The 21,894-nt window shown below is 42.5% G+C and overlaps 1 protein-coding gene and 1 long non-coding RNA gene across 3 annotated transcripts in view; one reads left to right on the top strand and one right to left on the bottom strand.

Moving 5' to 3' along the window:
* Positions 1-1,013: 1,013 nt before the first annotated feature.
* On the bottom strand, positions 1,014-7,135 carry LOC114619487. Its single transcript, XR_003711163.1, has 3 exons — positions 7,002-7,135; positions 1,828-2,085; positions 1,014-1,345 (listed from the first exon to the last, which is right to left on the bottom strand). It is a non-coding gene; the product is annotated as an uncharacterized LOC114619487 (long non-coding RNA).
* A 247-nt stretch (positions 7,136-7,382) lies between these two features.
* Lrp12 (LDL receptor related protein 12) overlaps positions 7,383-21,894 on the top strand; it is a 76,332-nt gene continuing 61,820 nt past the window's right edge. For both annotated transcript variants that reach the window (XM_028766073.1, XM_028766055.1), the window contains exon 1: positions 7,383-7,791. In XM_028766073.1, the coding sequence (XP_028621906.1) occupies positions 7,713-7,791 (79 nt within the window). In that variant the 5' untranslated portion in view covers positions 7,383-7,712. The remainder of the gene's footprint in view (positions 7,792-21,894) is intronic.

Here is a 21,894-nt window from a genome sequence, read left to right as displayed (position 1 = left end):
CAGCCATTTTCCTGTCTGTCTCTTCACTACTGCTCCACGTGCAAGGCCTTGTCACAGACCGAGCAGGATTCCTCTGTTCAAGTCTTACAAGGTCCTCAGTCACTTGCATGGTATTAAAAAAAACAACCCTAAGTTGCAGTCAATTCTGATCTTCTATGATGTAGTTTATCATTATATATTAGTACACACACATACACACACATACTAACACATACACACACATACACACACACACACATACACCCATATCCACACATATGTCCACACATCCACATTCACACACATATACACATACACACACAAACACACACACATACACACACACACACACACACATACACCCATATCCACACATACATCCACACATCCACATTCACATACATATACACATATACACACAAACACACACATACACAACATACACACACACACACACACACACACACACACACACCTAACTGCTTTATGATCTCAGAACAGCTCTGTTCCCCTTTCTCGACACCAGTTTATATTCCTGGGGCTAAAATGATTTTGCATTTTCTGTGCTTATAGTGGCCATCTCCCATTCAGTTCTCAAATAGAGCTTTTACTCTATGAGGCCATCTCTAATTCTTTCTAAAGGTTCTAGTGTATCATCTGTGTGTACATCCACTGTGGCACTTACATTTGTTACTGAGCAACTGCAGCACCCGAACACTCCCTTCCACAGTAAATACTTTCTGCATGAATGAAAGTTGTGTGTATGTACTGGTATATCTCTCCATTTGACTGCAAGCTTCTTTGTACTCACAATAGCTTGTCTGACAGAATAGAGCTTGCACTGCTGAGTGATCATGGCAGGGAATGCTTTCAGCTGCTCCAGTCCTCACCATCTTTAATGTATTTCCATATTCAAAAATAAAAACTCAGAATTCTAGCTGGCTTTTAGAGGACTGATCCTATCTTGCTTAACAATCAACTTTAGCCAACTATACAATCGTGGGGGAAAGAAAAGCAATATTAATAATAGAAAATGGTGGCTCATAAAGATAATTTACTTAGTGTTTTCAAATTGCAAATTGCTGTTTATTTAGCATTTGTGATGGAGATTAAAGGTTCAGAGAGTCATGATGTGTTGAGCATAACTTGAATATGTACTCCAGGGGTCTATCCATCTGGGATGCCTTCTCTGCGCCTTCGAGCCCGACTTTATTCTGGACACTAATTTCACCACCTCTGAAACTGACACAAGGAAGAGCAAATGCCATAGACAGAAGGATTGGAATTGCTCTGCCCAGGTGAAGCAAGGCGTTGGTTCGTCGTTTGCTGAAGGAAGATGCTTTGAAGATGTTCTGTTAAAGAGTCTCTGCAAAGTTAGGGAACAATGACCATATGCATTTTAACAGCCAATACAATGTTGCACAACTTATAAATTTTATAGAACTAATTGAGGCTATAAAAAGTTCATTTTAGTTGGTATAGTGGAAATACTAAATGTTGACAATAAAATCATAGAGAACTGTCTTCAATGCTTAAATGATAAGAAATAAAATAAAACAATTAAAACCACCACCAACAAAAACTCCACTAAGCAATGTCTTGAATATCTTGTAGGGATATGTGGGTTTTGACTTGCAGTGATGCTTATTGGCTCTTCCTAAGACCGAATGGAAAGATCCCCACCCCTCATCTTCCCTTGCTATTTATCCTGCCTAACACCTTTGCCTTCCATATTCCCCAGGGGAACATTTGATTGCCAAGATCCTTAACCCATCACATCGACTTGACTGTAAACGCTTATTTAGAAAGATTCAGTAGTAAATAAAACAGATAAAAGTCTCTACCCACCTGGAAATTTATCATTCTTCTTGAATTGAAAATGAAGAATCCAAAAATGTGATTCCATTCCCCAGATCAGGGACAGGAGGCGGTCGTAGGCTGCAGAGGCCAGCTCCTGTTTGGAGAGCAAGCTGGAGCTCAATTCTTGGTGCTGTATTTTCTGAATGGTGTCCATGAAGGGGCTGGCCTGAACAGGAAGGGGCGGCCTGAACATGACTCCAGCCATCCGTCCGTAGGAGGAGGTTCCCAGGGAAATGATTAACCATCCTGAGAAGGATGAATAACAGGGGAGAAGGGATTTGTTCAAAACCATCATCCACGGAAAAGGAAAACTATGCAGGAGTGTATACGCATGCGCACACATGGTGGGGCAGCCCAGATCTCTGCCTGTGGGAAGCTATGAAAGAAGGCAAAAGTACCCAGGACCTCATTCCCTGAAATCTGGTCCACGAGAACAAAAGGTCAGAGCTGTTGAAACTCAAATCCTGATGACTGTCAGAACAGCTGTCCTTTTCTCCCAGGCACTTGTCAGCTGATGAAACCTCCGAGGTTTCTTCCTACTAATTACCACTGATTGCCTTAAACCATGCATTTCAAGGAAAGTGTGTTTTATATTTATATGAGTTTATAAATTGGAATTACCATGCCAGGAGTAGGTAGGACTGGCAATAACATTCGGGGGGGGGGGGAGTCATTGGACCTAATGCTCCAAAGTGCTCAACATTCTTTTTTTGGTTACTTAATCTATCTCACTGAATATAAGAATAAATTTTTTATGCTGAAATACTTGTGATACAATTTCTTCCCCATTCCCTGCTGTGTGAGCAAGGCCTGCAGACTACGGGAATCCAAAGGCTTAGACTGTTCTTCTCCATCACAGCTGGTGTACATTGGAAATGCAAACCCGCCTGGGTATTTCCAAGGAGAATATTCTTTTCATGATGACGCTGGAGTAATCTATTCTTCAGTAGAAATGACCCGTTTCCAGGGCCTCATAACTGAGCAGTTTCATATGAGTTGATGTATCCTTTTGAGATCAGAAATATCTGTCAATAGATCTTTGCTAAAGATTAGGGCAATAAGCAACCTAGGTTTCTCTGATCTTCAAAGAGAGCTATAAATAAGGACTCCAAGGTCACCAGGAAGAAATTAGCACAGGCAGAAAAAAAAAAAACCAGATCCTTCATCTTATTGATTTTCACTGCTTTCCAAAATTGAAGGGAAGTTTTAAAAACTGACTTTTCTTTTTCAAATAAATCTTAAAAGGCAGATGTCTATCTAACTTAAACTGAGCACAAGGCAATGTTAATCGTTTTGCTGAAACAAAAGGTAAGAAAATAATGGCATAGATTTTATTTTAAATCGCATATAAGAGAATAGGACTGACTAGATGATGTCATTTACATTTTAAACAATGGCAGCTGCCTAGCTGCTTTACATACAACATAGTGGACCGATGACGTGCAGGCCTACCATTTACCATCTGTGTGATCTCAACAAACCACAGAACCTCTGCCTGCCTGCTCATTTGAACACTGACGAGAATAACAGTATTGACATCAGAGGATTGTTTGAAGATTAAATGAAAACCATGCCATAGGCTTGCACACACACACACACACACACACACACACACACGAAATAGCATTATTTCACTGATGACATGTAATCAAAGAGGCCACATTTCACTCCCATTTTAATAGAGAGAATATAAGATACAAGAATTTAGGTTTTAATCAAGGTTAACCACCTAGATCAAAATCAACCTTGCATAAGGCTTCAGATTTCTGCTTTCATCTGCTCTAGTATGCTGCACTGGTACACTGGTATCCTCAAATTCTATTGGATTTGGACAGAATTCAAATAAATACATTGTGTGTGCCTGAAATTAGCAATAGGTCCCTACAAAGAGTCATCCTTTGACATCATGGTTTCCAGACTCACTGCTAATGGGCGCATGGCGGCTTGGAATGAGCGCCCATCTAACAAGAATCCCAGTTTATATCTTCAATTAGTCATGAGAAAAATTTAAATGTAAAGACAAAGATACGCATTTAGAAACTTGCAGTTCCGAAACAAAGACCTAAAGAGTATTTCTAACAATGGGTGTAGCTGGTTATTTTCCTTTATTTTTCTTGATGGGGGCAATGGTTTAAAATGTCTACAGAGAGTGTTATTACTATTTACAAGTTCATGCAGCAGATACAATGGGTTGGCTTGACAATCAAGAAGATACGAGAACAAAACTAAATATGCAAGGATTTGCTATGTGATGTGGAACCAGTGTTACGCTTCGACTGTGGTTACCATGCTAGGATGTTAGGGCACAGAACAGAATAAATAGCTACAATGAATGTGCTGTGGAACTAGTATTCAAATGGCCAGGATTACAACCTTGTATTATTCCACTCCAATAAAACAATTTTTATAGGAAGAGTTCTCATTCATTTAATTACTATCATTAATACTTTCCTGAAAATATATATATATATATATTTCATTTGTTTTTATTTTGGAAAATAATAATTCAGTGATGGGGAGTCTTTTGTTTGGAAGTGTGCCAAGAAGAAAACCCACACATCACCAATTTTCTTTCTATAGAAGATGATGCTCACTCAGAGTGTTACATTTAAATTCCAGACTAACCTCAGTGTTGACGAGAGCCTCCAATGCCACCAACTAGAGCACAATTTACAATCTTGAGATGATTTTTTTTTATCTGTGACATGAGTAAAAATTAAACTATATGTGATAATAAACCAAGGAGAAAGAGGTCTTTAGAATTATTTTTAAAAGGATTTTGATTATTTAAGAGTCTCTTGCCATAAAGTGGAAGAGCGTAGCCCTCTTCAAAATATGCTAACAGAAAAGAACTCCACACACCTCTCCACTCCTTATTGTATATTCTTGAGAAGTATGAGACTGACTTGGAAAAGCATTAAGAAGCAACTCAGAGAGCCTCTAATGAAATTTTCTTAAACTTTAATGGTTGACAGAGTTCTTTCAGAGTCTGTGGAAATGATCTCCCTATGAAAAGTACATGAACACAAAAACTTCAAACCATCTCAGAAGGCATAAAAGATCACTTAAAGCCCTTTTATGGATATAAGGACCCAGAAGAAGAAGAATTTGTTTCTTAACGGCATGATTTATGCTTTATAGGCTACAAATTTGAACTGTCCAAGCATAAGTACTCCACTCAATGGAATGGTTACTAATACAAACCTCTTTGTAGCCAGAGTTTTAATGGATTTCAAAGTGCTTCTTCACATGACCCAGTTGATGTACAGCCTAGAGAGCCAGGAAGTAGACTGGGCAACATAACGAGTGATTATCCTGTCCAATGTCTGATAGCATGCTATGACACATTTCTAACAACATTTGATAGTCTACTAGAATTGTTTTGTTTAAGGAAAAGTGTTCCCTTGTAAGACATATCCTTAGAACTACTTACGAGGCCCCTTTCTTTGAATCATCTAAGATAGACAGCTAAGAGGGACAGTTTTTAAAGTTTCAGAAGTTGTATGTTCTTTCATCCAAAATGCTTGGAACTTCAAAATCATATGTGTGGGGCAGATGTGGTTTACGCTTGCTTTATTGCTTGTGAGTTTCAGTGCTCAGTGCTCTGGAGCACTTCAGAGTTTACAGATTGGAGATTTAGTCTGTATTAGGTGGGGGTGTCCTTGAGACTATTTCAAGGATTTTTTTTTTTTTGGCAATTTGCAGATCTCCGTGAGTCTGAATTTCTTAATATACTTCAACCAAAACAACATATTGTAACAGATTGGCTTCAGAAACAGATATGGGAACCCAGATGTTTTCAGCCAGACACAAAAGAGATCTGCAAAGATGGAAACTATACCACTTTTCTATTTGTTTTGGAGATGGTAACATGGATTCTTGTGTTTTATTTGAAAAGAATTAAAAATAGTTGAAATTTTCATTTTCATTTCTAAGTAGAAGTTCTCCTCCGGAGTCCTAATTAAAATTTAAGAACACTGAAGGGGCTTAGATAACAAAAGCTTGATTATTTGACAAGTCAAAGAGGCAGCTCAGTAGAGGAGCAAGTGTTTGTGGAGGAGTGCAGGGGAAAGGGTAGTTGGGGTCCTGTGTGGATGGCACCATGTCTCCTCTTGAGACAGAGTTCCTTTAATGGCACTAAAAGTGATGGGGTAGGAGACGGACGCAGTCCAGTCTACTTTTTCATTGTGTTTGTGGCCTGTCCCAAATTCAATTAACAGAAAGAGCTCTGAAAAAAACAAACCAAAACAAAAAACCACAAGCGATCAGAGTGTAGTATCATAAAACAAGGAATGATATCTGCTGATTGTAGAATCAGAACAACAAAACTGCTGTGTTCACAACAAAGAGAATGGAACAAAATTTCCAGAGTTCAGGATTTTTGTTTATTGCCATCTTATAAAAGATTTCTTAATTATTAACTTTTCTCTTCTGTAATATAATTTCATGGGGTCATTAAAGGGTCAAATAAACATGAGATACAGGAAAAATCTAGTGTACTTTCCCCAGGCATGTATTAAAATTTAATGTAACTGGAAGGTACTAAGCGTTTTGCTTGAGTTTCCTGTTGCTGTGAAAGTGCTTGACTTTGGGATGGGGAAACACAACCTGTAGAAATTTTACTTGATAACTCGTTTGGGATAATTTAACCTCTTCTAGTCTCATTAACTTATCTAAAATGTGAATAATATTCATCTCACAAGGTTGCCGGGGACCAAAGGTAGATAGCCTGTGTCAACAGTACAGCATAGGGCAGTGCTGATCTTCAGCGAATAGTGGACAGTGCCTGTAAATGGCAAGGACAGCAGGCAAAACCGTGCAGACAACACTTTAAACAAGGTGGAAGGTCTGGTGTGTCACTACAGACAGAAGCGCTATGGGTACTTAAGGGAAAGAAACGTCATACTTGTTAGGAGCAAGGAAGAAGCCTGGGGGCTAGGGGTTGGGGTGAGGTGGAGGTGAAGGGCCGGGGATTATCCCTCTTTCCACGTCCTGACCCCAGGTCCACTCCACTCCACCCCAAGAGTGTCCAAAGGGCCCCCGCGGCTTCCCTGCCAGACTGGAAGCGCAGACCCTGTAGCCCGGCCGGCGGGATGTATCCCCAGAGCCTTTGGCTCAGGTTTCTACATCAGATTATTCACAGGGACCTACGACCTACTCACTCTTTCAGAGCCAATTTCAAGTGGAGCCGGCAGGGTCGGGGTCAGAGCACGGAACTTTCAAGTTCACAGCCTCCCACCCATCCCTCTTTCCTCCACGCATAGCCCATCAGCCTCGAGGATCTCCGGTGTGGGCCACAACACCAAGGCCGGGGACTGCGGCGGAGCTCGGTCAGAGCACACCCCCTCCGGGCCCCCTAGCTCCGGTGGCCCGGGAACACAGCGGCCGGCGTTCGTGTGCTCGCACATCGATTGGCACTGCCTCGCTCCTTGGGCTCCAGGCGCGGCGAAATCCGCGCGAGCCCGGTCGAGTCCAGGGGAGCGCGGGGCGGGAACCAAGGCAGGCGGGCCAGGGGATTGCCGAGTGCACGGATGAGCGCCGGTGCCGGCTCCCGCTCAGTCTGGCGGGTGGCGGCGCCGGCTGGTTGTGCGGCGCGAGGCCCGAGCCCCGCAGTCGCCAGCCTTGTCGCCGGCCGCTGGCGCGCGCGCTGCGCGTCCCTGCCCCCGGGAAGGCCGGCCCGCTAGGGGCTCGCGCGACCGACGCAGGGCCGGCGGGAGGGAGCGCGCGCGGGAGGCCCCGCCCCTCCCCCTCCGCCGCCGCGGAGCGCGCAGGGAGCAGCCAGGGGCTCGGCGGCGGCGGCGGCGGCGGCGGCGTCTGGTCCCAGCTCCTCCTCCTCCTCCTCCATCTCCTCGCTCCCTCCATCTGCCGTGGGTATGGCCCGTCGCTGGAACACAAAAGAGTCTCCGCGGCGGGGGTCGGCGTGGCTCTTGCTTTTCCTCGCTGGGGTGTACGGTAAGTGTCCGCCTCCCTGCGCCCCGCTGACCGAACAAAGCTGGGGCGACCCCGGGGGCCCCCAGGCCTCCAGGACGGGCTGTGCTTGGGCGACCTGGGGAGACCCCGGTTGCCGGCGGGACAAAGATCCACGCGGGATGTGCCGGGAGGGTTGTCTGCCCGCGGGGATGCTGGGGTCCGCTGGCCTCCGCCGACCCTTGGGGCGATGGAGGCGGGCCGGTCCGAGCCGGGGGTCCCTACAGAGTGACGGCGTGCGGGAGGACTCCCCAGCCCGGCGCGAGGGCCCCGGCGGCTCGCTCCTCTAGCGCTCGCTGCCGGGTGTACAGTCCTCGCACACAAAGATGTGACCGTGAGACTACGAAGGGGAGGTCGCCCCCGGGACGGTCCTGCCCCAGATCCTTCCCGAGGCAGGAAGTTCTCTTCTCGGTGAAATTGCTGTCGCGCCCATCTCTCTTGGTCCCCACTCCCTCCAAAAGCACCCAGATTGCTTCCTTCCCACCTCTCTACCTCTGCGCCTGGGGCTCTGTGGGTCCGGGGCGTGTAGGATCTTGTTCCCAGTAGCTGCACTTCAGAGAAGGCCAGAAAATAGTTTCCAGCCCCACCTCAGTCTTCCTCGATTGGGGCGTACAAGTCTGCCCTAACTCCCAGTTCACTTGTCATTTCATCTAGGCTCTCTGATACTGTTGTTAGGACTGTTGCCTCATTCCGATCTGTGATCAGGTGAGGGATACTTCTTTAAGGATTTCAGGCTGATTGTGTGTCACGACCGTGCTTTGTATGAACTAGAGCTAAGGGAAATTAAGAGGACTGCTCACCACTTGAGACCTGAGCTTGGGCTCTGACTTCACCATTCTTAGTTCTCATAGTTAACTCCTTGGATGGGTATTGCAGAGAGCACAATTAGTATTTCCATTTTTGGAGACCGGTTTGATTTCTCCAGAAAAACAGTTAGAAGCTACTTTTTTGTTGTTGTTAATTTTTACTTATAAAAAGTCCATGTCATTTGCCACAAATACTGATTCAGTAGTATGATGGTGGTGTTTTTTGTCAACCTATAATTCCCCAGCATATGGTAGCATCTCCTTTGAAAGCACTTATCTGTGGAATTAAATATGATGGTAACTTTCAAAGCCTGAAAATTTACAGTGTATGAAAAATATAATGGACTTAAATTGGCATTTCCTGACACCCAAGACATGGTCATATTTTCAGTATAATTCAGGATGTGTTGCTCCCTTGCCCTCGTTATTTTGTTCTGAGCAGGAGGATGGGTTCATCCACATTTGATGTAGTAACTGTCAATGATGTGTTTGTGTGGGACCGGAAAACCCAGTGCATGACTTTTCACTGTTAGTTCTATCCTGCTTGGCTGATGACTTGTGGGTTTGGGTCTACACCAGAGATCAATAAGCTATTATGTTGTGTTTTTTTTTTTTTTCCTAGCCTGGAGGTGAGTATAGTTCTGCTCTAGGTTTGGTATAATGGCCCAGGAGAAAGGAAAGCGAGAGGAATCTTTAATCTAGGATGATTAGTAATGTCCAGTTCTGTATGCTCTGCAGTGTAGTCAGAATTGAGTTTATGTGGTGTCTGATCAGACTAAATAAATAAGTTGAGTCTTCAGTAAAACTCATGCCATCAGTGTTTGAGCTAAAGACCCTTTGCCTTCAGAGATGAAGAGGCTGTAAGCAGCATTGGTCCTGGTGTGTTCTTTTATACTGATACACCAAGTGGACTTCTGGTAGGTACTTTACACAGGTTTATCTCTTCGGTGTTGTGTTCAGTGAGGAACTGAAGTCAAAGGCCAGAACTCCTTTTCCACCATTGTGGGATCAGGTTTATAAAGCTGTCAGGTGATTGTCCTGAAGGTTGACGTCTCCAGCCATTTGAGTTTCAAATGATAAGGAAATAAGAGGCATCGAAACAGGTATTACATTGAACTGCATTGGCAGAGCTAAAAGAAATTCTTCATCCTGAAACCAGGGGCATTCTCTGTACAGCCCTGTGTGTGTGTGTGTGTGTGTGTGTGTGTGTGTGTATGTGTGTGTGTGTGTTTCTGTTTCCTCACCCAGATTTGGGTTTATATTAATAGGAAAAGAAAAACAAACTGTCGCAATAGTTAAACTATGTACCCGAGTAGGAATAGTGGAGTTTTGTGTGGTCTGTGTTAGTTGTGATGTATAGTGGATATACTCTGACAGAATCATTTGAATGAACACAGAACATACATACATACATACATACATACATGCATATGTACATACATGCATGCATACATTATGGAGTAAACTTCTTGAAGTCCTGAATTCCATCCCTAGTTCATATAAAAAAGCTGGACAGTGTGGCATTCTCTTGGGAAGGCAGAGGCAGCCAGATTCCCTGGGGCTCATTAGTTAGTCTAACCTTGGCAAGCGTCAGACACATGGGAGACCCTTGTCTGGGAAAGATGGACAGCACCCGAGGAGGAACACAGATGGTTGCCCTCTGACCTCTGACCTCCACATACACATGCACATGTGCACACACACACAAGGATGGCTTCAAAACTAAAGGACTGTTGAGATAGCTCAGCAGGTAAAGATATTTTCTACAGAGCCTGGTGACTTGAGTTCGGTAAGGCAGAAGGAGATAACAAGCTTCACAAAGCTGTTCTCGGACCCACAGACATACCCTGTTCACACACAGGTCCTAAACACGCACAAATTAATGTAAGTAATTGAATCAATAAATAAAATTAGCAAGTTCTGTTAAAACAAGTGGATATTCTGAATAACTTGACATAGACCTGATACGGAAAGGTTCTGAGCCAGTATTTAAGGAATTCTAACAGTTTTGTTTATTCATTTGCTTGGAAGGTTGGTTTTAGTTCTTTTGTTTTGTTTTCGGTTACTCCTGGCTGCTAACCAAAATATGAACCTTTGAAACATTTCATATAGATTTTAAAATGCTTATTTGGTGTTTACACTCTTTCCATAACCTTTTATTTGTTGGTGAACTGTGATATGTGACTATTACAGCTACAGGTTATCTTTCCAGACGCCAGAGTCTTGCTTGAACTTTAAATTGTGTAAAAGTATACAGTGAATTCAGATTATGCATCAACCTACAGCTAATGCTTTCTGAGGTTGTCCTCAGGCCAGTATTACCTTTCAGTCATTCTTCTGTCTGCATAGCTTTGAACATGCAGGAGAACAGGAGAAAGCAAAGGTTGACATCGGCTTTCTATAGAAGCTTGAAAGGAGTGTGAACCACAATGGTGGTACCCTAGAGCTTAGCTGGCTGTCGCCCTAGGCCTACTGTCAGGGAGAAGTCCTGGTCAGTTTCTCAACAGGGTGCCTGCCTTGCCATAACATGGAGCTTCCAAATACCTTTCTCTTCCAGTCAGCAGTAACAGCACCACTGCTCTATCCCTTCTGTCTGTCTCCTAGATCAGTGTTTGCTGTCACTCAAATCGACCCCTTAAATCCATTTTACATTGCTTTCTAGATATATCTGGAGAAACAAACAAAGCTCGTGAGGTGGTGTCCTTACGTTTGGGATTCACTGGGACATGCTGTCTGTCATTCATCCCCCTCTTCCTGCCTTCTTTTCCCTCATGTGCTCATCTTGACTCTAGCTTTTGGCCCACTGTTTGATTTGATGAACACTGCCCAAGATGAAGTCTTAGAGTATGATTTAGAACATTTGTTTTGCGTGTTTATGATCTTGTAATTGCCTTGGAGAGTTTCAGGCTACTTCCTGCTAAAGCATTCAGTGTCAGTAAAAACTCATCCTGATGTACACTCTCTGACCTGTGATGACACTCGTATTTGAACTGTCATCTGATTATGGCAAGTCTTTATTGTGCATGCACCTGCTGTTCTGGGTGCTGTGGCAGGGTATAATATTCCTTACCCTTTACTTTACATCTAATGGATGAATCTTTTCCCTTGAATTATATGGAACATTCAGCAGTACTAAAAATTTTTTCCAGTGTAAGGATAGACACTAGAAGTTCCAATTTTAGAAAAGTGGTAGAAATAACTGGAACAGAAGGGAAAAAATTTTAAGCTGATACCAATTACTTCTGAGAAAGTCAAGCTTGATTACATAAAATATGTTGAATAAAACTGAATTAATTGCTTAATATAAACCCTTCTTTGAGTTCAGAATCTAAATTATATCTATATCCTAGGAGACTAAAGACAGGCAGCAGATTCCTCCCAATTCCAGGGGCTTGGGTGGAATGACAACTTTTTGAAGCGTAGCTGTCTACATTCCTGGAGTTTGGAAGAGGTTTGAATGATGTGCCGTAAATGATTTAGACGCTTCCTAGAAAGTCTGATCTCCGCTGAAGAAAACTGAAGAGAAAAGTGAGCAGCAGTTAGAAGAAGCTGTTAACATGTAGACACTAAAGCCGGCGGGGGCTTGCTCTGTCGCACAAGCTGGCCTCCAGCTCATAGCAGTCCTGCTGTAGACTCCTCAGTGCTAAGAGTACAACACATGGGAGTGCCAGGCCTGGGTCAAGACGTCTTTCTGGAGAATCGAAAATTTAAGGCTTATAGAAAAGTAAAGGGAATTTCTCTTTCTGATCTCAGGTATTTTGTTTTATGTAATTGATGTTTTACCAGCAATATTTACTAAAGAATGAATATTAAACAGGAGATGGATACAAATGACGTTTATGAACATTTAAGCAAATAGAAAATGCTTTGACTTTGAAATTGTAAAATGAACATTAATCTGTTCTTGCTGCAAGTCTTTATAAGCACAGGAAGGTTGCTTTGACCTCTCTAACTGCTAAGATTCTGTCTAGATTCTCCTCCTCACTGCGGTTCTACGTTCCCCCTCCTTTTTTTGAGATAAGATGATAGATGTATACATTTATTGCCATTCCATGCATACATGCATACATACATACATACATACATACATACATACACACACTCACACACATACACATAATTTCAGTAATGAATCAGCTTAGTGAGGTCTTATCGTCCAATCACTGAAGGAGAGAAAGAAACTGGCATTACTATATTAAACGTTCAGCATTTATGTTATGGGTGCTGTTCTTGGACATTACTCATTGACAGGTTCAGTCAATCCCACCTAGCAATAGTATACAACATTGTTTTTTAAGAAGAGAGAAAACCGAAGTTGTGGGAATTGCCTTGAGATTGTATCACTAGAAAGCCAGCGGAATAATCGCCTAATCCTCTTCCCTCATTCCTGCATCTGATGAATACTTCTCTGGCACTGTTAGGTTCTGCCTCATGGCCAGTCTCTGCCCTCATGGTTCTTACACTCTCGTCAATAGTTGCAAGCTCTCTGGCGGAAACTAGCAAGCATGGGGATAATAAATAATGAAGTAATTAGGGATAGATGTCTTTCAGCAGGGACATTTATAAAGCCCAAATGATAGATAACCGTGAGTTACAGTGAGAGAGCTTTGTATGTGGGAACTATGCATTGACAGGCCTAGGCTCAGGATGAGCTGGATGTTGTAGCTCTGTGGACACACTTGCTGTAGAGCGTTAGTGGAGGAGTACCACGGTGAGGACAGGGGCTGAGAGGTGTGAAGACCATGCTAAATTTGAGTTTTATTTTAAAAGTTAGCTATTGGAGAGGTTTAAATGACATGATAGTTTTTGTTTTGACTCAGTCACTTTTTCTATACAGTGTGGGACATTTGAAGTAGTCAGGGTAGTCAGGGTGAGAGACACAAGTAGTTGGGACAAGCTGGTGGTAGGGGAGGTGGATGGGTTTTGTCCTGTTGGTAAACAAGGGGTTTCTTTTTCTTCCTGGGAGAGGAAAGAGAGGTGAGGTAGCATCAATGTGTTTGATCTTGGGCACAGAAGTTTGGGGCGGGATGATGTAATTACATCTGATTGTTACTGTGTATTTTCTTGAAGTCATGAGGTAAGACTGTAGAGGAGAAGGATACAGAGGGTAATTTCTGTTCCTTCCATTCAGCCTAACAGTTTGGACCCTTGGGAAATTTCTGTAACTCCATCTAGAAAAGACAATAAAGGACATTCAGTGTGAGAAAGATGCTGTCCATGCTACATACCAGGCAGGACACTGATGAAGAGCTTGTACAACAAATGACAAGAATGTCGAAGGAGATGGCTTCCAGGAGGAGATGGCTTGCAGGAGCAGCTTACGGCTCTCATGGAGAACTCTGCTCCCAGGCTCATCTTTTCCCCACTAAGTAGAGAGCAGAACCTAATGCAGTCTTAGGAGTCGAACGGTCAGGAATCCAAGCGTTGTATGGAAGTGAGGTGTCAAGTACCCTTTTGCCCAAATTCAATGCTTTGAAGTAAGTGATCAATAAAACAGTTTTATGTTATTGGAAAAGTCGATGTATTAGTAGCCTGGTGAGTTTCATAAGAAATGTGGAAGAATAGAGGACCTTTTTACTGGATCTTATATAACATATTTATAGATGATACAGTTTTGGCCGGTTCCAGAACATCTACATAGATGAATCTGGCAGAATAATTATATTTTCTTCCTAAATGTTTGATAACTCAATGTCCTGCCTAGAATCAGTTTGATGGAGTAAAGTTGTTTTAAACTGATGTTCTCACTAGTGAAGGAGTCTGACTTGATACCTCCTTTAATTCACTTAACCACTTCAGTTCTAAGTAATAAAAATGGTATCCACCCTTCAGTCTTAGGATTAAGTGAACACAGTGGATGTTCAGCGGGTAGAACTTAACCCTTTCGGATAGGAGGAAGAGAAAATGCAAAATGAATGCACATACCTAATGCATTCTAAAGTATGACTCAGATAGTCAAGATTTTTGCTGCTTGTTCTCATGACACAAACCTTTCTTACTAATAGTGTACAAGACAGCTTTATAAAAAAAAACGCTGTGATTAATTGTAAGGTCAGTGTAAAGTGGCCTCCTCAGGGAAGACAAACTAGGACTAGTGATTTTGCTCGGTTCTTTTCGCTCTATGCTTTCCATATGCAGAGGCCTGTTGCTTTCTTTATTATTAATACTGCTAATTCTTTTACATTGTTGTAATGGTTGCTAACTAGCCCAGGAGTGATTCAGTCATGCCACACATACAAGTCAGGGTGACTTTTCTGAAATAAATACGGGGTGGGGGGGTGTATTCTTTTTAATGTAACTTTCTTGTGTAAACTCTAGCAGTTGAGCAAGGGAGGGGCTAAGCTGGTAACGGCCTTGCCACCAAAACTAAACACCTGAGTCTGATCTCTAAGGCTCACACGATAGAAGAATTGAATCAGTTCCCACAAGTTGTCCTCCGAGTTGTACACATATGCCAGAGTGGTACACACTTGTACCCATGTCCACGTCTGCACATAAATAAATGAATCACAGGAAGCCCTAGCAGCACTCTCATCCCCACCCTTCCTCCCCTGTATTCCTGCCATCCCGCATGCTTCCTTTGTCCCCTGCCCTGTGCACATGCTGTCTCTTCTGCTTGGCTTATCTTCTTTTCTCATCCACTGTCTGAACTAGGCTGCTACTTGCTTGTCTTTCAGCTTTCATGTAGGGCTGTTACCTCTGAAGAGTGTTTATTTCTCAAATATATAAGCCTAAAATAAAACTTAAAAATGTACATACAAACACACACACATGGGTGCGTGCGTACACACTTACACACATTCTCTCTCTCTCTCTCTCTCTCTCTCTCTCTCTCTCCAGCGACCATGATAACCCAGTATGCCAATAATACAGATAACAGTTGTATATAAAATCAATATCAACTAATTATTGAGATACTCTAAATTATGTTTTCATGCAAAAATTTTCAAAGACAGTGCAAATTTTATATTGAGGGCTGATTTCAGTTCAACTAACCATGCTTGGAAAAGTCAGTATCTATTAAAATTGAATATAATGTTCCGTGTAGCCCAGCAGCTTTACTTTACTATAAACTCAACCCAGGTACGTAATGTGTGCCAAAAGGCACATACAAGGGTTGATAGCCTCCTCATTTGTTTTAGTACCAGTCTGGAAACATCCCATACTTACATCACCAGTGAGAAGGTGAGTGACGTCGCTAGAGTAGAATGTGGCACACAGTGCAACAGTGGTTCTTAGCTTCAAAGTCAGGAGTCCTCAGTTTGGGAATCCAAAGAATATTTTTAAGTTGGAGCTACATATTTACTTAATAGTAGAAGTTAAACTGTTAATATTAATCTATTTAAAGTGGTAGTAAGAAGCATGTTACCTGTTATTACCATACATACATTGATACTTAAAATGTTAGATGACATATTTTCTACAACAAATCCAAAGAGAAGAATGGAATTGTTTTACATTTGTGGACATTATTGTAGAGTTCTGGGTGTGTGTGAAACATACTTGATATAATAGCAGACAATACTTGTTGAATAAATGAATCCGTCTGTCCGTAACTGAAGCAAATTGCATTCATGTTATTCCTAGTGTTGAAGTATTTTCACATTCGTAGAGTGCCGTAGCAGGTTGATAATGATAGCATCTTACGCTGAAATACGTCTGCTGCTCTCTTTGCTTTTGTAAGATGAGTCTGTAGCCACCAAAGCTTTGCTTGCTTTCTCCCTTCATCCCTCGTCACTCTTGTAACCTGACCTGCCCCCAGCCCGTCCTGATTCCCAGATCTGCTCATCCATTCTTTCTGGTGTTGATTTTAGTAGATGGTGCAGGCTCAAGGGTTCAAAGTTCGAGTTGTGGTCGTTTTGCCTTTTAAGACTGAGAAAGCGAGGTGTGTTTATGAGTAGTCTAGGTCCTGAGGTAAGAGCAGAACTGAATGGTTTGGTCTTTATAAGAACGGCTGAAGAGAATGTCACTGTTCCTTCTGTGACTAACCTTTTTTTCACTGAAGAAGACAGTAGAGATGAGCCTGTAAGAAGGAGTAGATCTCTGTTTGGACTAGGTTTTAGAAGAAATGGAATGGCCTGAGAAGAACCGAAGCTGTCATCTGACAGGCAAGAGCGGTGAGGAGCTGCCAGAATAGGACATGTGAATTGAACTCAAGCAGGGGTTGAGAGTCCCTTACATCACCATAAGCTACCGTGTGTCTGTTTGTATACAACCAAATAGCAGTCTGGAACACAAAACAACCAGTTCTCTTCTTAGTGCTGCTATCAAACTTTCTCTGAGTACTAGCTAAAGTAGTTGTAGACCATATGAGAAATATACTGAGTACAGGTACAGGGGCCTGATTAACCCTACGTTACTTCACTGCCCATTATTGACATACGTTCTACATATTTATGGGGTGTAGCATCATTGTGTGTGTGTGTGTGTGTGTGTGTGTGTGTATTCTGTCTGATGATCAAATTAGAGTAACTAGCATCTTGTCACTTTTTTTGTGCTAGGAAACTTTAAACTCTTGATGTTGTAAAATATGTAATAAATTCTGAACTGTAGTTGGCCTGGTGTGCTTATGTGTGGATATGCAAGAGAGATTTGGAATTAGAACACAGGATGTGCCCCTGGTTTAGCTTCGTTATTTTATTTTTAATCTCTAATCTAGGCAAATGTGGCAGCACACCTGTAATCCTAGCACATAAAGGGTGTTGGCAGGAAGCTCCAAGAGTTCAGGGCCAGCCTGATACCTGTCAGAAACCAACCAAGCAAACAAATCTCTGCTCTCAGGAGCAAGTTAGAGCCAACAAACAGACATTATAGTTCTAAAGGTATATTACATTCTGGACTGTAGCTGTTCTTTCCAGCCCTTACTTGGTTTTATGGTATACTAATTTCCACGTGTTCTAACTTTTTAGATGACCACTTTTTAATCTTATCTTTAAAATTATGGGGCAAATTGACCTTGTTTTCTGTGCTGTGAGGTTTTGTGAATGTTAACACTCTAAGTGCAGATGTGGGTACTTGGAACCGAGTTCTGGACACAGAACAGCTGCCTCACTTTGGACTTCCTCCTGCTCTTCTGTGGTGGCTGCGCCTGCTGCCTACAGTGCTGACCTTGATGGTCACTGAGGTGGTAATCACCAGTTGTGCTTGCTTGAGACTCGTTCCTTTAGTTAGCATAACTGAAGTCCTCCTCTCATCATCACGGTTTTCAGCATTCTGTTCCTTTTTATTGGTAAGCAATGTGTCATTGTGTAGATGTACCTCAGCTTAATCTGTTGTGATAGCAAACATTGATGGATAGGTTTTGTGTGGGCATGAGCTTTTAGTTCACTAGAGTGAATATTTAAGGATGGGATTCCTGTGTCTTAAGTTTTATGCACACATTCAAATCTAGGAGGAAGCACCAAGCTGTCTTCCACAGTGTTTAACGGTCTGTGCGCTGGCCGGTGTAAGTGACAGCTGCATAGCTTCTCCAAGTCTCAGTAACCTCCATAACTGCTTTGTCTAAAGCTCGTGTAGCTGCAGCTCCTGGTTTTAGTCCACGTTTTTAAGTGGCTGATAGTCCTGAACATCTTTTCACATGCTCCCCCCCATCCTGGATGAAGTAGTGAAGTTCATTATTCATTTTCAATCGTTTCTCATTTACTGTTGGAGTTTTAGGGGTCTTTCATGTATTTCCCTCTCCAGTCTACAGTTTATCTTCTAGAAAGTGTCAGTGACAAAGCAGAAGCTTTACATCTGATGAAGCTGAGCCTATCAGTATTTTATGAGTTGCAGCTTAGGTTATATGCTTTTTCCTAACTGCAGACCAGGAAGAGTTTTCTCTTTTTCTAAAACCCAGTTGTACCCAGTGACCTACGATCCATTTTGATTTATCATTTTATAAGAATAAAGTTTGTAAAGAAGTTCGGTTTTCACAAATGGGTTCAACACCGTTTGTTGGAAATGTTCCCTGTCCCATTTGAGTCGCTCTTCTGTGGGGGTTAAGTGAGCACCTCGCTGGGTCAGTTCTAGAGTCTGTTCGCTCTCATGTCCACTGTGAAGTCCTTCACCTTCCACACCGACCTGATGGCTGTGCCTTTGGGATTAGTGGGATGGTGTAATCCTTTACTATTATTCTCCATCAAAATTTCCTGATTTTTTTTTTGATTCCCATTCCTTTCCACAGTATGTTGTCAAGTTAGTTCATTTTGTCTAGAAAATACCCTGATGAGATTTTTTTTTCCATATATGTTTTTCAACTTCTAGACTCCTCTGGAACAAAATTGACATCTTCACTCTCTTAATTTCTACTCCATGAATATGGGATCTTTCCATTTATTTAAGTCATTAATTTCTTTTATTGGTACTAGAATTTATTATGGATACAGTGTTTCGATAGATGTTTTTACTACTTCATTTGAGGAGACCTATTGAACATCATGTTGTTTGTCTGGAAGATGGCTCAGAAAGTGTGAAACTTCCAACTCAAGCATGAGGACCTGAGTTCAAATCTCCAGCACTCATGTCAAAAGTTAGGAATGGCTGTGCATGAGCCTGTAACCACAACACTATTGGGAAGCAGGCAGGAGGATTGCTGGGGGTTGCTGGTTACCAGCTTAACTCTAGGTTCACTGAAAGACCCTATCTGAAGGGAGTAAGACACTGATAAGTCAGGACACCGATATCTTCCTCTGACCTCTGCACTTCCATACCGACCTGACACAGGTATGCTTCTGCACACACACATGTGCTTACCCCCTTTCCACATGCACACACATACATATAGATATGCACTTGAAATAACTTAATTTAAAAATGAAAATGATAATATTTCTAAATTTGACTTATAAGTGTAATTTTTCATATATGAAGTGGTCATGGTGGTGAGTAAACTCACTTACTAGTCTTAGGGATAGTTCTGTATATTTTTCTGGAATTTCTTTCACATTTTAATTTTATTTGTTAGTAAAAACTGTGTTACATTCTTTCCAGCTGTATAAAGTTGAAACGAGGTCTCACTGCCCTTGAACTGATGACCCACCCATTTCTGCTTCTGAAATGCTAGGGTTACGTGCATGCACCATACCTGGCAAACAGTTTGTGACTATTTCACTAGCCTTTCATTCCTTGAGTGATCCAGTCAGTCATTGTATGTTAGTTTATGTTTGGTGGTTGTTTGAGACAAGGTTGGAGTCACTCTCTAGCGCAGGCTGTTTAGGAACTTACTATGTAGTACAGGCTGTCTTTGGACTCGTGGCATCTGCCTGCCTCAGCCTCCAGTGTGATGGCAATAGAGGTGTAAGCCACTGTGCCTGCCTCTTTGTTACTAGTTTCCAAGTCTGTACTGTGGACGTTGGCCTTCTTACACTTCACCAGTAGAGTGCAATCCCATTGCTTTAGTATATTCACAGAATGGCAGCCATCAGTCTTGCTCAACTTGAGAATACTTGCTCACCTCCGGGTAAAACCCTCTACCTGTCAGCAGTCACTGCCTGTTCAGCACTCCAGGTTTAACTCACTAATTTGTTAACTAATTTCCAACCTGGCAACCATGAATCAACTCTGTCACCACAGATTTATCTGTTCTGGATGTTTCACTGAATATCATCATATGATATGTGATCTTTTGTTCCTGGCTTTTCCTAGCGAATGCTGTCTTCATGATTTATCCATGCTGTAGCATGACATGCGCTTTTTATTTTATTTACTTATTTATTTATTCCCACTTTTGTCTGGACATGTCCTGTTCTATGGCTCGGCCACATTTTGTTTATTCCTGTTATGTGACATTTCAGTAGTTGTCACTTTTTGTATTTCCCTGTATATTTAGAGAGAAGTGAAATTCATGATTCATATTAGAACTCTGTTTGTAAAGAACTCCAGGCTGCTCTCCAGCCAGCAGTGCTGTTGTGTGCTCCCTCTAGCAGTGAAGACCCTGATTCCCTGCTCCTTACTGGTGCTTTGCTGTCTGTCTTTTCTAATTGAAGCCAACCTTATGGATAGGAAGTGGATGCTGATTAAGTTAAATTAGTGATGTTATTTTTTTTATTTTATTCTTGTTTTTCCTGTATTTGATGATTGCATTATGTTCTATGGAGAAATATCCTTCAAATCCTGTGCTGATTTCTAGTGAGTTGGCTTTCTTTCCTCTTTGTTATGGTCCTGTGAGACTTAGACCCTTCAGAGAATGGTTTGCAAGCATTTCTCCTGGTCTGTAGGTTATCTGTCACTTTCCTAAAGTCTGCTTTAGCATACAAGTGTTTCCAGTTGTAAAAAATTATAATTTCTGTGTTTCCTTTTGTTTTGTAGGCTCCCGTTGTAGTTAATAATTCATTCTCTAGTCTAAGGTCAAGGTTCGCGCTAGGGCTTTTTGTGTGGTTCTTATGGAATTGTGTCTTTTGACCCTTATTTTAAGGTCTCTGGTCTATTTTGTCCTATCTTTTAATCTAATGTGAGGTAGGTCAGCTCATTCTCTGTGCATGTGACTTTCTGTTTAGGATTATTTGCTGGAAAGACTTTTTCCACATTTAATTGTCTTGCTCCTTTGTTACAGGTCAGCTGACTTCCTGGTTCTTAATTGCATTGCATTTATCTGTCCATCCCTGTCTTAATTTCTTTTCCTATTGCTGTGAGCAAATTATCTGATGAATGTAACTTGAGAGAGAAGGGTTCATTTGGTCCCACAGTCCAAGGGGCACAGTGTGTCTGTTCTGCTGCTGGAGAAGCCAAGGCAGATAACAAGCTTGAAGCAGCTGAGCATAATGCATCCTGCTGTCCAGCAGACTGTTTCCACTTAGGGCACAGCGCAGCCAGGCAAGGGCATACCTGCAGTGGGCATTCCCACAGGACACAGAGTCCATCTCCCTGCTGACTCCAGAGTCTGTCACATGACTGTAATCTCCTATGCCAGAGCCCTGTAATGGCTCACCCATGCCAGAGCCCTGTAATGGCTGACCTATGCCAGAGCCCTGTAATGGCTCACCTCTGCCAGTGCCCTATAATGGCTGACCTATGCCAGAGCCCTGTAATGGCTGACCTATGCCAGAGCCCTGTAATGGCTCACCCATGCCAGAGCCCTGTAATGGCTCACCTCTGCCAGTGCCCTGTAATGGCTGACCTATGCCAGTGCCCTGTAATGGCTGACCTATGCCAGAGCCCTGTAATGGCTCACCCATGCCAGAGCCCTGTAATGGCTGACCTATGCCAGAGCCCTGTAATGGCTCACCTCTGCCAGTGCCCTGTAATGGCTGACCTATGCCAGTGCCCTGTAATGGCTGACCTATGCCAGAGCCCTGTAATGGCT

This window comes from Grammomys surdaster, unplaced genomic scaffold, assembly GCF_004785775.1.
Source record: "Grammomys surdaster isolate TR1022 unplaced genomic scaffold, NIH_TR_1.0 63, whole genome shotgun sequence".
Taxonomy (NCBI): Eukaryota; Metazoa; Chordata; class Mammalia; order Rodentia; family Muridae; genus Grammomys; species Grammomys surdaster.
Note: the sequence above shows the minus strand (reverse complement) of the source record. Positions and strands in the feature narration are given on the sequence as shown.